Below are 15480 nucleotides of genomic sequence, written 5' to 3'. Positions count from 1 at the left end.
CAATACTCTGCTGATTTCTCTTTTGTTCCTCTGTTATAGTCATCTCTAACGTAATGCCTATGTACACCGAGGTACAGATTTCCCAATGGGAACATCAAGTACTGGAAACTGGTGAGACCAGTTACGTTGTTCAAAACTGTGGCAGGAACTACCCTGAACAGGATGGAGTTTTGACAGTCCACAAATCCACAGGGAAGGAAGATCCGCATTTCCTTCATTTGGTCACCCCGATTTGCAAAGCCTAATGTAGGCAAAGAGCATTTTAAAGTCATTTGTGTGAGAGCTAAATGGTCTCTAGAGAGAGCATTCAAGGGAAAAAAGCATTAATAACTGCTCACTTAAATGTAAGACCAGTTTATTGATGGACTACCAAAAAAGTACCCCGTGGTGCTTAAGACTTCAGTTAGACCTATAGCCATCACACTTACTAGCATCCTGACGTTGGCATTGAATCTCTTTTACAGTGCTAAATTACCTGTAAATAAAAGTGCACATAAAATAAAAGTGCATTTCCTATGTGCTAGGTACTATTTAAAGTACTTTACATACGTTAACTCATTTAATTCCCATTACTTTACTTGAGTTGGTACTATAATTTTCTTGTGTTAAAGATGAAGACAATTAATGCTTAAGGAAGTTAAGTAACATGCCTAATAAACGGGGAACCAAGGCTTCACTCTAAATCATATGGATATTTAGTATATATACAGACTCAAAATGAGGATGAAAAATAAAAATATTGATATTAATCTCTGCTCTGCCTACTTTCCCAGCTGTTATGAGGATCATATTCATTCTTTTTTTATAACAAAAACTTTTAAATTTAGGCACTCTGCAAGCAAAGAAAACATTTTCTGTGTCTTCATGAGGGTTGAAAGTTTAATAAGTCTATAGGGAGTTTTAATATCTTCGAATTAGGGGAATTATAGAAAGGTATTCGGGGGACTTTGAAAGGTCTGGCCAGGCAGGTGAGTAACCCACTTTGAATAGTTAGGGCTAAGATATAAGAGTTAGCCAGGTGGAGGATTATGCAGGAAGAAGGGCCATGTGCTAACTACTCTCTAGTTGTCAGGAGCATTATGAAGAAGCACAACTCAGTGCAACTGAGGCAGAGAATGTGAGCAGATGAGGAAGTGGTGAGAAGCAAGGCTGGAAAAGTAAACAGAAACCTCATCACCAGGTGCCTGTCCTAAGGAGTTGGTCTCTGTACTGAAGGGAATTAGTGGGGAGCTACTAAAGGCTTTTTATTTTTTAAGATTTTACTTATTTATTTATTTACTTACTTATTTATTTATCAGAGAAAGAGAGCATGCATAAGCATGGGCAGCAGCAGAGGGAGAGGGAGAAGCAGGTTCCCCACTGAGCAAGGAGCCCGATGTAGCACTCCATCCCTGAATCCCGGGATCATGACCTGAGCCAAAGGCAGATGCTTAACTGACTGAGCCACCCAGGCGCCATGCTACTAAAGGCTTTTAAGCAGGAAAATACATAATCCAATGAATATTTTTGAAAGATAGCTCTGATTACATTCAAGAGTGGTTTGGATGGTGGACAAGCCTAAAGACTAGTGTCCAAGAGCCAAATGGAGGACTGCTTTGGTAATCCACATAATAGAGGGTAGGGATCTACATTAGAGGAGATCCAGTGGGCAATTAATAAATATTTGCAAGTTAGCATAAGCAGGGGTTGGTGGTTGTATGGGGGGAGGTTTCAGACTTGACCAACAAGATAGGTGGTTGCGCCATATTTTAGGGTCAAGAACATTCTCTTGTCACATGAAATAATGTATGTGAAAATGCTTTATAAACTGTAAAGTACAACATTAGTTCTTTTGACTGCAAGAGGGGAGGATATGACTCTCCCAACAGAGTTCTCACCAGTAGGGAAGATAGACATGCAATTTTAAAATTATAATAATAATGATACCTACTACTAACAAGAATAACTATGACTAAATGAATAAATGCTTATATGTGCCAAGCATTGTTGTAAGAGTTGTACATGTACAACTAACTTAATTCTTACAACACACCACATTACAGATAAAGAAATTGAGGCCTAGAGAGGTTGCCTGATGTCTAATAGCTAGTAATTGTGTAATCCAGAAACAAACCAGTGCTGTCTGGCTTCAAAATCTGTGTTCTTGACCACCGTAGTATATGTCTATCTGTAGGACAGAGTAAAATCAGCGTTACAAGTAGAATTCTATGTGTAGGTATGAAACAGAGAAAGACAAAATTAATGGAATCCAGAGGGCATACCAAAGGAAGTAGCATTTTTACTTTCTAGAAAACCTTTTCACTGTTTAGTGCAGACCTGCACTCGTTTGAAGACCTATAGTTGTCGTCAGCAATTATTCTACAAAGTTGTAATGTGCTGGTTTTGTCACTAGATGTTGCTCATGCCATGGTTCTGAACATCTGGCATTGCCCTCCCTAGCCATTTGGGAAACAAAGTACATCAGTTTTCATAATTAATCATAATTAATTTTATTATTTCCGTGCCATTTTATTGTAATTATTAATATATCAAATTATGATTAAACATTTTAGAATCGTTTAATAAATAATCTGGCTGTGCTCAGATAGGAATTTTGTTTTGTTTTTTTCCTATGCTTGCTATAAATTACCTGCAAATTGTCTGATCCATTCCCCTAGCAGCTATTATATGATGTACAGCATGAGCTTTTGCCTTTCAAATCCTTTAAAGGAACCAGCGCTGGGGACCTGCAAGTCCATCTCTTGTTTCTGAATTTTCTGCTTTCCTTTAAAAAAAAAAAAAAGATTATATTTATTTGTTCACACACAGAGAGAGGCAGAGACATAGACAGGAGAAACAGGCTCCTTGCAGGGAGCACGATGTGGGACTCAATTCCAGGACCCAGGATCATGTACTAAGCCAAAGGCAGAAGCTTAACCACTGAGCTACCCAGGTGTCCCTGAATTTTCTGCTTTCCTAAACTTCAAAAGTTCCATGATGATAAAGTCATGCTGACATGGTGCCCCCTTAGTCTTTTCTTCCCTTAAATCATTGCTTTGTGCCTTTTTGGTAACTCCTCGTTCATGCAACAATTCATCAGCTTTAGGTGCTACATGTGTATGAGATTTGCTTACATGGTTAGCTTTTATTGGGTATTTAGACTCCCAAAATCTAGGAGCCTTAGATAATCTACTTAACTCTTAGCTTCATTACCTTAGATCCCCAACTCATCCTGAGGCCCTTATGAACAATGTGAACTTCCTAGCAGAAATCAGAACAAATAGCAAGATATTTCACCCATGTAAAGTTCATCTCAAGAAAATGGCTTGGTAAAGGGCAGTTCTTGGTATAGTTCACCACCCTGCCTTTATCACAACTGCTTCTCTCAGCACCTTCTTCTGTCTCCTTTGGCTTTTCTCCAAGAACCCTGAGGCTTCTCTCTTTCTCTATATTTCCCCACCTCCAGAAGCCAGTCCCTGCCATTGCTTTAACTTTCCCCACTCTGAAATGTGTAGCTCCAGTTCCCATATTTCTGTCTTCCTGCTTGATGTCTCCACTGGGATATCAATGAGGATCTTAAAATTCAGCTTGTGGGAAAGTGACATGTCTCCCGCCCAATTTCTCCTTACTTTCTTATTTCTGCTTATGACTTCACTATTTTCCCTCTCACCCATCTTTTAAACTGGACTAGTATTTCTTTATGACCCCTTAGCCAATTAAATGCTGAGTCTTTGGCAAGACTTAGGGTCTCTTCAAACTGTCTTTTCCTCTTTCTTCCTCTGCTTCACCAATTTCTTCTTGTCTGAATGACTGCATTATCCCTCTAACCATTCTTCCTGACTCTGTCCTCTCTTTGATCTGTCTCTTGGTGTCTGCAGCATTTTCCTTTCTAAAGCACTTTTCCATTTGTCTACCTCACTAAGAACCTTCACTAACTCCCTTCTCCCTTCTGAGTTATGTACCACCTCTATGACATGGTCTATACCACCCGTAAGATGGGTGTGAAGGACCCTCTAATCATATCCTCTAAAAATGTCTCTAGGTAGTGTGTTCAAATCTGCCCAAATAGCCACCAGGCATCTCAGTGAGCATGCTCAGTACTTTCCCATTTCATGCCTTTGTTCTTGCCATTTCTCATTGGTGGCATGCTTTTTAAAGCCTGCCCTTCAAAGTTCATCTCAAAACCACTCATTCAATCAAGCCTGCCCTACTTCCTCTAATTTGTAATTATTACCTCTCCTGTACAACCCATTAAGTTTTCCCATTAGGTGTTTGTATTTCTCATTCTATATCTATTGCGGTCTTTTCTGTATCCCCTACTGTGTTTTAACGGCGGGTAGGACAGGGGCGAGGGGAGGGTGGTATCATGGACTCTGTATAATTCAATATGCCAACTATGTAGGGTCATCATAACATAGGTAATTTAATGGCTAAAAACACAGATTTTGGCTACAAAACAGTCTTAGCTCTTCCACTTATGATGTGCTGGTTAAGCAGTAGCTTACCTTCTCTAAGCCTTGATACCATCTTTAAATGGGAATATTACGAGTAACCTGCCTTAAGCCTTCTTACAAGAGTTAAATGAGATATTGCACATAAAGTGCTTAGAGCAGGGTCTGACGTATGGTAATCATGCAAAGAATGCTCTCGTCAGTATTCTCTTTGTAGTCATTGTACACAGTAGATGCACAAGAACTTGACTGGAATGAATTGAAGGGGGACTTCTAGCTAAAGATGAAGGTAGAAAGCAAAGTATTATATTAAATAAGACCCCAGAGAGGTGCGTCCATATTAGAGAAGAGGCCCACTTGGGCATATGAGTTGTTGAGCTCTGCATCTCAACATCAAATGTAATGCCTGATACTGAGGCAGGTGCTGCATAATCATTGGTTGTGCTCACATAATAAGGTGTCATATTTATATGGCAATGAGGACAGAGAAGATCAGACAGTAAAAGAAGGTCGTTGTCAGTCAACTTCTGTGCAGCTGTTTCGATTCACAAATAATAAATTGGCCTGATTTTGTGTCTGCAACTAACAACAATGTGACTTCTAATGACTTTATGAAGAGCTTGCCAAATATGGGCTTAAGTAGATTTATCAAAGCATGTGCCAGAGAGAGAGTGCATTTCTGAAAACATGCTTTTGACTCTTCCTAAGTACAGATTTACGTAACACTAGTTATATCATCATCAGATCTTTGGGACAAAATGAACAACAGTGATATGGTTAATAGTAGGCTCAGTCTATACACTCCCATCTTGAAAGCTTCTCCTTGGGTACTTTAAGAAAAAAAGTTATATTAAAAACAAAAAAAGTAATGGGATTCCCAGACAGAAATCTGTGTTTAAATGGCATTAAGGCTGTGGTTCAAATCAACAAAAGCCAGGAAATCCAAAGTTAACCTTTATCCAGACTGTTATGCCATTTTTTCCAACTCTGTGTATGCCTGTGAGCAGCCTTCCCTTTGAATTTCCTGGCTCTTGGCAACCAAGTCGCTTTGAATTACAGTACTCTGGGTCTGCTATTTAATGGGAATGTACCCTGAGGATATACGCTTACTTGCAAGTGCTTTTCTGTGTCACTGTAAGCCCAGGAGCCATGAACCTGGTATTTTTCTCTTTCGAGTTCTTAGGGTTTCCATTTATGCCTAGATCAGTCCTGCCATATATCCAGGTAGAAAGACTTGTGTAACATTTGTGTTGCTAACACTGATAAAGTTTAATATTACAACTTTTATGTCATAGTTATAATTCAAATTCGTTTCTAAATGTTTGTTTCTCTCTCTTCACCAGACATGGCGATGACTTGATTGTCACACCTTTTGCCCAGGTATGTATCATGCTGGCCCTGGCTTGCTCTCCCTCTGCCCCAGGTGCAGTTTCTCTGTGGCCTCTGAACTTGCCCACTGGTCTCCCTTTGTTCCTAACCATCCTGATAATTGTCCTTCTAGGTCCTTGCCAGCTTGCGAAGTGTGAGAAACAACTTTACTGTACTGACAAACCTTCATGGAGCATCCAACAAGTAAGCATGAACTTTTTGTGGAGTTATGAATCCCTTCCATAAAGACAAAAACATTGAGCAACATTAAAAAGAAGAAGAAGAAAAAAAAACTATTGCATGGAAATTTGCCCTCCAAACTAAGTTAGGACAAACTGAATGTGAAAATAGGATGGAGCACCATAGTATTTTAGAACTGGTAAGATGTTAGAAATTAGTCTGGATCTTATTAATCTTTGCACCCTTGACACTTAGTAGACAATAAGAGTTCAACAAACGGAAGCTCAAGATGAGGATTTTTGTTGACATTTGCTTGTACTACTTTACAAAGTGTGAATACTTATCAGTAACAGCCATAAATTCTACTAAAATTCTTTGGGAATAGCTATTAATGAATTCAGAGATTCAAATGCAAGATTAAAGGTAGCAAAAAGTTCAAGTCCAAGTTGCCTTTTTTGGATACTACATAAACAGGCTCATGCAATTTAATGAATAAAAGTGGGATTATCTTCTGCTCTGCCCCAAATAACTATATAGCCCTGGTCATTTTGCTAACGTTGCCGAACCTTGGTCTCCTCATCTTTATAATGTAAGGTTTGAACTCCAAGTTCCCACATAACTTTCTCCTCCAAAATCATTTCAATCTGTGAGTCTAAGTGCTATGCATTCACTATCCAGCATTTTAAAAGATCATCACAGGGCTCAGAAGGTCCAAGAATCAATGATTGTGGAACGGCACCCAAGGCACTTCATGATCCAGTTCAAATTAGTTTGATTGATAGTTGACTGGGTTTATATTTGATGCAGTATACATGAAAGCTAGAAACTTGCCCGGCCTCTTTTGTAGTGATACTCCCTGTTTGTTCATTTATTAAATGATTCACCCAGAAGTATTTATTTAGTACATACTATTTATCTGTGCATATATGTATGTTTTTGAAAAATATTTATTGAGCACCACCTTTCACCAGGAACTGGTAATATAATAGTGCCCCAAAACAGACAAGTTTTCTGCCCTTTCAAGTCTTGCATTCAAATAGGAAGTGCCAGAGCATATGGTGGTGAATAATCAGACCAGGTCTCTAGCCACATGGGATCACATTCTAACAACTGTGGTCTGGTTGTTCCCTGCATGTTCTATTTTCCATCCTAATTATGAACTTACTGTTCTCTCTTCCTAAAATGTCTCTTTCCACCTGCCAGTGATTGTCTGGCTAAATCCTACTTGCTTTTATAGCTCATCTCTAGTATCACCTTCACCAGAATGCTTTGCCTGACCCCACCAAGCTTGGCTGACTGCCCCTCCATGGCCCCCAAGCACTCATCCAAACTTCTCACACCATTTAGCGGTCTCTGCCCATCACTAGCCTCAGTGTCCTTTGAGGTCCCTTTAGAATTACATTTACTTTTCCTTGAATTCCAAGATGTAGCAAAATGCCTGACACATAGTATACAATCTGTAAATATTCACCACACATATAAATTTTTGAATAAGTAATCATTAGAGAAAGACCACCAATTATTTGGACAATTATTATGTCAGAAGAGATTTCTTCCCTTTCCCCATCTTTTTTTTTTTTTTCTTTTCTTTCTTTCTTTTTTTTTTTTTTTTTTTTTTTTTTTTTACAGACAAGGGCCTCTGGGGCCATATTGTTGGTTTTATAACCCAGTCCTACCACTTGACAACTATGTGATGTGGGTACAACTTCTCTACTTCCCAATCTATAAAATAGGGTTGCTCTGAGGATGAAATGAATTGATATTTATAGAGCATTTATAACAACATCTAGCACATTGTAGGTGCTCCATAATTGTGAGATATTATAACTGATAGTTAACATTTCTCTTGCTGAATCCAGACAGTGTAACACTTTGGAATTTTCACATTCATTATCTCAGTTATAAGCACCATAAATGCTAGTTATGACAGGTGTTGTTGCCCCCACTGTGTGGACAAGGAGACAAAGCCTGGGGAGATTAAATGATTTGCACAAGAACGCAGCACTTCTGATGAAGAGCAGAGTCAGACCTCAAGCATAATAACTTGACTCTCATGGCAGTGTACTTTGTAAGGAATAAGAGTTGTTCTCTTCCCATGTAGCGGAAAACAGAGCTCTTTCTGTGTTTTTCTTCCCTGTGAGTCTCCTTGATGAACAGAAAACACTTCATTTCTGACTCTCTGGTCACCAAATGTGTGGAAGTCCCCTACCCTGCAATAAGAAGCAAGTCTTGGACACCAGCTGTGCATCGTACAATTTAACTCAGTTCAGACACTATCTACCTGTAGACCCCATCGGGTCCTAGCTTACAGGATCAGTCCCACAGGACTGCCTCCCACTTGGATGTCAGTCACTGCTCAGGCTGGCACCTGTGCTTCTCACCTACTGTCTACGGAGTGCAGTTTCCCACGGGCCCTTCCTCAGGTTCAACTAATTTGCCAGAGTAGCTTGTAGAACTAAGGGAAACACCTACTTAGCTTTACCAGTTGACTAAAGGACAAGACCAAGGCACACATGCACTGCCAGATGAAGAAGCTACCTAGAGTGAGGTCTGGGAGGGTCCTGAACACAGGAGCATCAGTCTGCATGGACTTGGGGGGCATCACCCTCCCAGGGTGGAAATATTCACCTGCCTGGGAGGTCTCTGAACTGCATGCTATTGGGATTTTATGGATACTTCATCATATAGACATGATCAATTATTAACTCTGTTTTTAGCCCCTCTTCCCTCTCTGGAGGATGAAAGGTGGGGTTGAAAATTCCAAACCCTTAATTGTTGCTTGGTCCTTCTGGTGTCCAACCCCTCCAAGGAGCCTACCCAGAGTTGCCTCATTAGAACAAAAGATGCTCCTAGTGTTCTTATCACTTAGGAAGTTACAAGAATTTTAGAAACTCTGTGCCAGGAATTGAGGGCAGAGACCAATATATTCTATTTCTATCACCTCACATCTTTGCTTTCACTACACTCATTAAGTCTTTTTGGGCTTGGGGGAGAAACCTCCCAGGGATTTTTAAAAGAGAGTCATTTAGAAAGAACTTATGGAATAGATGAAGGTCAGAGAGCCAAAAGGCAGAGACATGAACTAAGAGAGTGTTTTCAGGAATTAAAATATTAGGAGTGGGGCACCTGGGTGGCTCAGTCAGTTAAGCATCTGACTCTTGATTTTGGCTCAGGTCATGATCTCAAGGCCTTGAGATAGAGCTCTGCACTGGGCTCTTCCCTGAGGGCAGAGCCTGCTTGAGATTCTCTCTTTCTCCTTCTGCCCCTCCCCTCTACTCTCTCTCAATTAATGTTAAAATATTAGGAGTAAAGCCCTGGACTGAGAGATGATGGAGGTCAGAACTCGGGAGGAAAGATTAATAAGGATACATTTCGAAGGCTTCTTTAGCTTAGCAGGACTCAAGTTTACCACACTGCTCCAGGGCAAAGGGTTATAAGGGATGTTTTTAGTTATTGAGTGTTAACCAGCAACTTGAATATTCTTTTTCTGTAACTATGAGGGCATTCAGCCTAACTGTGCTGGTTAATCGGCTATGCCAGCTGAAGCTGCTTTCTTGAGAATCAAGTCTCTCCACAGCCTTCAGGGTTTTGAGACACATAAACCTTCAAGAACTAGAGTACCCTAAGACCACGATTGTCACATACAGAGCTGACCCCAGAGCCCATTCTCACAATGTGGCTGAGGACCACCCTCCAAATTATGGCCCTTTGCATCACCTTTGGTCCAAACCAAACCACACTCATCAAACAGAATAGATCTCCAGCAGTAGGATAGTTGTATCTGATGATCTGTCTCAAATCTAGCCCCATGTTTGTATAGTGTTAATCCTCTTATTGATTCCAAGTATTTTCTTGAAACCAAGACCACCTAACAAAAGTTCAAAGCAGGGCACACATACCACTAGAACTTCACCAGGAGTGGAGATTGCCTATCTAGCTTGGGCTGAGAACTGAATGATGGGCTTTAGCTACAAGTGAAGCAGCATAGTGGGTGCAGACTGGAAAACTGAGGGTTAATTTAATGCATCCTATCCTATTCCTAGATAGTCAATATCCTCAAAGAAATAACACTGAGGACAAGAATACCTGCCAGAAATGGGTCCACTATACCGAGACCATTTCCCACATATTCATTTGTCATAACAACTGAAACTGTAAGATTCATGGAACTCACAAGTTGCTTTCTGGGATATTTGACTTGGGTTCCAGGGTGACACTTCTTGCTTTAAATGTAACATTTAAGCAATAATTCTGTCCTTGGAATGGTTTTCTTGAGACATCTGGATAGTGTGGTTTACTATATGAAAAGGAACTCCCACATAGAACTCTACTTCTCATAAGTCAAGATTTCCTTTATCTTTTGGCTCTTTGCTCTGCATAAAAATAGTTCATTGTCTGCCTGAGCTTTACCACCCAAGGGGTGAAAATCTCAGTTTCTGTTGAGGTGATTTCCTTGCTCTTCCATGAAATGTTTCATTGAGAGATGCTTGATTGGGCCTGTATTTCTTGGCTTCAAATTAAAACCTATTATTTCTTCAGTCCCAGGAGTTAATTTTGAAAATATGGCCTTCATTTAGAGCTGTTAATTCAGATAAACATCCCTAAAGCATTTACTGGCTTCAACTGATGGAGAAATCACTTATGAGTGAGAATGCCCACCATTCTTCAGTCTGATAACCAGGGAGTAGAGCAGCTGGGAACAAAGAGGTGTCCTCCATCATTCAACTGTGCATCTGGCATTGCAGAAATCACTAGTGGCTATCAGGAAATCATGTGACATCTCTGTATCAACATTCTTCCAGGGCATGATTTAATCAACGTGTATGTACTCTTTAAGAAAGAATTAATAACCACTTAACTTTGTTTTCAATGTATATCTTTCATTGCTTTATGTCCTTTGGCATAGTATTTAAATTAGTGGAGAATAATAAAATCTCTAGCATTCAGAGGGGAAAGAACCCAGCCAAATTTCCTCAGAGTAAGTGAGGAAATATACATAAAAGTCCTCACACAGGAGATGGCACATTGTAAATTAGCAGTAAATGTTAGTTGCCGCCTGCTTTCCCCAAGTGAGGAAGAAACCGAGAGGTTCAGTGAGTTGCCGAGGGCTATACAGTTGGAAGGTGCCAGAGCCAAGATTAGGATTCCTGTCTTCTTATTCATGGTCCAGTCCTTTCTCTACTGTGCTATTCAGGGCTGTAAAATATTAACTGCTGTGGCCAAATTATCTTCCCTATTAATACCACATCTTTAATCCAGGCATATAACTTCTTATGATTCTTCTATAAGTTAAGGACCACTGGAAACTGGGCAACCAATGACATTTTCTTCTGGCACTCATGACAGGTTCTAATTGGCACTCTCATGCCCTGCAAGCAATAATACAGCTTTCAGAAGTCATTTATTCATTTAATATGTGTTGAGCCTCTTCTCTGCACTACGTCTTGGGAATAAGTGGGAAACCAAGTAAATATGGTTCCTGCTTTTGCAAAGCTTACACACATAGATGCTTATCTGAATTAACAACTCTAAACAAGAGCCTTATTTTCAGAATTCACTCCGAGGACAAAGGAATTTATGTAGCTTGTGTCATTTTCAAGAAGTCATTGGGAGAATTGGATGCTGCAAGTAGCCAAACTGTTAAGAAAGCAGAGATTCCCAAACATTTAGGGTCCCCTAGCTCAGTGTCTCCTTGCACAAGAGCTTTTTTTTGGAACTCAGCAAGAGAGGTAAAATAAAATTATTAACAATGTGTTATTAATCTCATGAATATATATTGAATGCCTCTATTGTAGCAAATGTTTTGCCGGTTCCAAGTTTACAAAGATGAATGAGACCCAGTCTTTGCTTAAATTTCTCACAGGTGAGTTGAGGAGACAGACAAGAAAATAGGAACTGCAAGACAGTCTGAGCAATGTGAGGATGGTGCAAAAGCAGCAAACCACAAGTAGCAAAGCCAGTGACTACTCACAGTGGGGAAGGCTAAGGAAGTGATGGCTGAAGGGATTCCATGTGCAGGGGAAGGAGTCTGCCACTTACAAAGAAGGAAAAGAGCAAGCAGAGCAAAACATTTGCAAAAGCCCAGTAATATGAGTACATGCTGTGTTTGTGGGAATAGTGAGAAGTATGCAGAACCAAGACTGTAGAGGAAAAGGAAACCAGATAAAACATTCATGTAGTATTTGGCTTCTCAAAGGATTGTCACATCAACAGTTCATTCAATAAACAGTTCACCAACATTTATGGAGTGTCCACTCTTTGTGAGGCAGGTTGGTATCTATCTACAGAAGATATACCGAAAGGAGTCAACACTGGATCCCCCCACCAATGGGATCATGGATTAGGTGGGGATAATATGTGCACATATGAGTTGTAACAGGAGGAAATAACCCTAAAGGTACAAAGCACCATGGGATATTAGAAGAGGGGTCAATTTTAGCTAACATGATGACATCCTTGGCAGAAGATGGCATTTGACCTTTGAAGGTGGGATTCCGACACCAATGCCAATGTGGACTTTTCCCCTACACATCCAAGCAGTTTTCCCTTAACACCAGCTGAATGCCCTACAACTCAACTCAGTTCTGATGCTCTATCTGCCTGTGCTTCTGATCCACCGACTATAGATCAGAAGTTCCCATGGCCCCCCTTCTTGGGTTTTGTTAATTTGCTAGAGTGGCTCACAGTACTCAGAGAAATATTTTACTTACAAGAATACTGGTTTATTATAAAAGGATATAATTCAGTAATGGCCAAATGGAAGAGGTGCAATCTCCTCGCATTCACCATCCTGGAAACACACCAAGCCCAGTCCTTCAGGGTTTTTAGAGGGGCTTCGTTACATAGTCATGATGAATTAAATCACTGGCCACCAGTGGTTACTGAACTTAATCTCCAGCTCCTCTCATCTCCCCAGAGGAGGGGCTGAAAGTGCCAACCCTCTAATCAGGTGGTTGATTCCCCCGTGATCAGCCCCCATCCTTAGGTCACTCAGAAGCTTTCCATAAATCTCATTAACATAACAAAAGACTCTTTTTATAGCTCTTTTAACACTTATAGCACTTTTAACACTTATAGCACTTATAGGTCACTCAGAAGCTTTCCATAAATCTCATTAACATAACAAAAGACTCTTTTTATAGCTCTTTTAACACTTATAGCTCTTTTAACATCTTATAGCACTTTTTATAGCAAATTCCAAGAGTTTTGGGAACTCTGTGGTAGGAATGAAGACAAAGATCAAATATATATTTCTTATTATAAATCACAACATCACGGAAGGGAAGGTGATATTTACACGTGTGGAGAGCTTCCCTTTCAGAGGAATAGCCTGAGCAATGTCAGGAAAGGGACAGCACATGTTCAAGGAAGAATAAGCGATCCTTCCTTCCTTCCTTCTTTTTTTTATTCATTAACCCTTCACTGAGTGCACGGCATATGAAAGACCATCCTGGGTTCCAGGGATCCAGTAGTCAACAAGTTGTTCCGGGCCTGCATACATTTTATATTTAAACTAAGGAGTTCCGTATTGAACACTCATTAGTGCCTATTTTAATCACAGTTTCAAAGTGCTACTAAGGAGAAGTATGAGGTACAGGAGATCAAACAGCCAGCCAGTGGTTTGAGATGAAATGTCAGGAATTCTACTAGATAAGCTGGGAAAAGCATGTTGAGGCCAAAGAGCAGAGGACTTTGAATGTTAAGCTAAGGAGTTTGGAATTTAATCTCTTACTTTTCCTGAAAAACAGCCCTCAGTATGACTGCAGGTGTTATCAGCAGATGGAATAGTGGAAAGAGAATGCACTTTGGATTCAGAAGGTCTTAGCTTTGAATCTCAACCATGCCAGTTATAAACCATGTGTGCTTCAGCATATTTCTTAAGCTCTTAACCTCTGCTTCAGTCTCCTTCTGCTTGAAATGAGATGATTATATTCCCAGTGGAAGCTAAGAAGTACCTAGCATGATGTTTAGCAGGAAAAAAGTAATTTTTGGATGACAAGAAAATGTCATGCCATAGACGGTTTAAAAGTATTGTGTTTAGGGGATCCCGGGGTGGCTCAGCGGTTTGGCGCCTGCCTTTGGCCCAGGGCGCGATCCTGGAGTCCCGTGATCGAGTCCCGCGTCGGGCTCCCGGCATGGAGCCTGCTTCTCTCTCTGCCTGTGTGTCTGCCTCTCTCTCTCTCTCTCTCTCTCTCTCTGTCTATCATGAATAAATAAATATTTTTTTAAAGTACTGTGTTTAGATGACCTAGCTGGTACATGTTTGGTAAATATGAACCCTGTCCATCAGACCCTGCAGCTGTCAGGCATGTTACCTAGAAACTAGGTTCCCCTAATGGATCACAGATGGATTTGGTGCACTTACAAACCTAGGAACTGGTGACCATACCAGTAGGGAGACCCTTTCTTAAGATCCTTGCAGGCCATTCTCGGTCATTTAGAATCTGGCTTCCTTCCCAAACTTGGTTGTGGATCAGAACTCACAGATTTATGTTAAGGATACAGATTCCCAGGCCCCATCCAAGATACACTGAAATAGTCTCTCCAGGGATGGAGAAGGGAATCATACTTTTAATAGCTCTGCAAGTGAGTAGGACACTCATCCATACTTGAGAACCACTGACTGGCCTAGAGTCCCACTCTCGTGCTTGTTGCTAATATCCTATTGCTCTTTAGTGGGGCAGAAAGTCCTCTATTCTAGTGGTTCTGAAAATGGGCTCCCCAGATCAGCAGTATCAGTACCACCAAGGCACTTCTAGACATGCAGAGTCTCAGGCTCACCCCAGGCCAGTTCAGTCAAACACCCTGGGGATTGACTAGTCTAGCAGTGAATCTTAGTAAAGCGTTCTAGGTGATTCTGATGACGCTAAAATTTGAGGACCACTGCTCTATACTATTTGGGGGAAGTTCTCCTGTCATGTGATGGGCAGAGAAGTTCCACAAAGCATGAAAAGGTTAGTGAGACCAGCAAAATTGGGGGGTGGAAGCGGGTTTGGGGGATAGAGAAGAGAAAAAAGAAAAACAAAAAACAAAAGGAGGAGCCCAGTATTTGTGAAGCCTGGGTTTGTTTGCTTGTGTCATTAGACTCTTGACATCAGCAGGCTTGTTACAATGTAGAATAATGCCCAATTCCTCTGTGAAAAGACCACTCCAGAGGTTAAGGAAGCTGGAATGCTATTCCCATGTGACTTTTGGCAACTGACTTCATCTCTCTGGGTCTCAGTTTCCGGAAGTGCAAAAGGGAGACCTGGACTGATTGGTCTCTAAGGGCTCTTCTGGCACAACATTCTAGCAGCGCTGCCAAAGGAATGGAGATCCACTCTGACATTTGGTGTTATTCCTGAGCAAGCGTATTGTCTGAGGACCTCCTGTAGCAGTGACACCTGAAACAGAGGGGCTGGTTAGGGACCTGGAGTAAACGACTTCCTTCCTGGAGAGCCGGAGCATCCAGGAGGCTGTGCATAGGGAAATTCCAGGCCATCTGGATATGAGAGGATTGCAG

The 15480-nt window shown here is 40.8% G+C and overlaps 1 protein-coding gene and 1 long non-coding RNA gene across 2 annotated transcripts in view; one reads left to right on the top strand and one right to left on the bottom strand.

Moving 5' to 3' along the window:
- PDE4B (phosphodiesterase 4B) overlaps window positions 1–15480 on the top strand; it is a 542770-nt gene that overhangs the window by 424590 nt on the left and 102700 nt on the right. Inside the window, 2 exon segments of the mRNA XM_049110336.1 lie at window positions 5774–5810; window positions 5932–6002. Coding sequence (XP_048966293.1) covers window positions 5774–5810; window positions 5932–6002 — 108 coding nt within the window.
- LOC118354874 (uncharacterized) lies at window positions 1885–15469 on the bottom strand. Its single transcript, XR_004816240.2, has 3 exons — window positions 15182–15469; window positions 2630–2764; window positions 1885–2167 (listed from the first exon to the last, which is right to left on the bottom strand). It is a non-coding gene; the product is annotated as an uncharacterized LOC118354874 (long non-coding RNA).

Source organism: Canis lupus, chromosome 5 (assembly GCF_003254725.2).
Source record: "Canis lupus dingo isolate Sandy chromosome 5, ASM325472v2, whole genome shotgun sequence".
In the NCBI taxonomy this organism is placed as follows: domain Eukaryota; kingdom Metazoa; phylum Chordata; class Mammalia; order Carnivora; family Canidae; genus Canis; species Canis lupus.
Note: the sequence above shows the minus strand (reverse complement) of the source record. Positions and strands in the feature narration are given on the sequence as shown.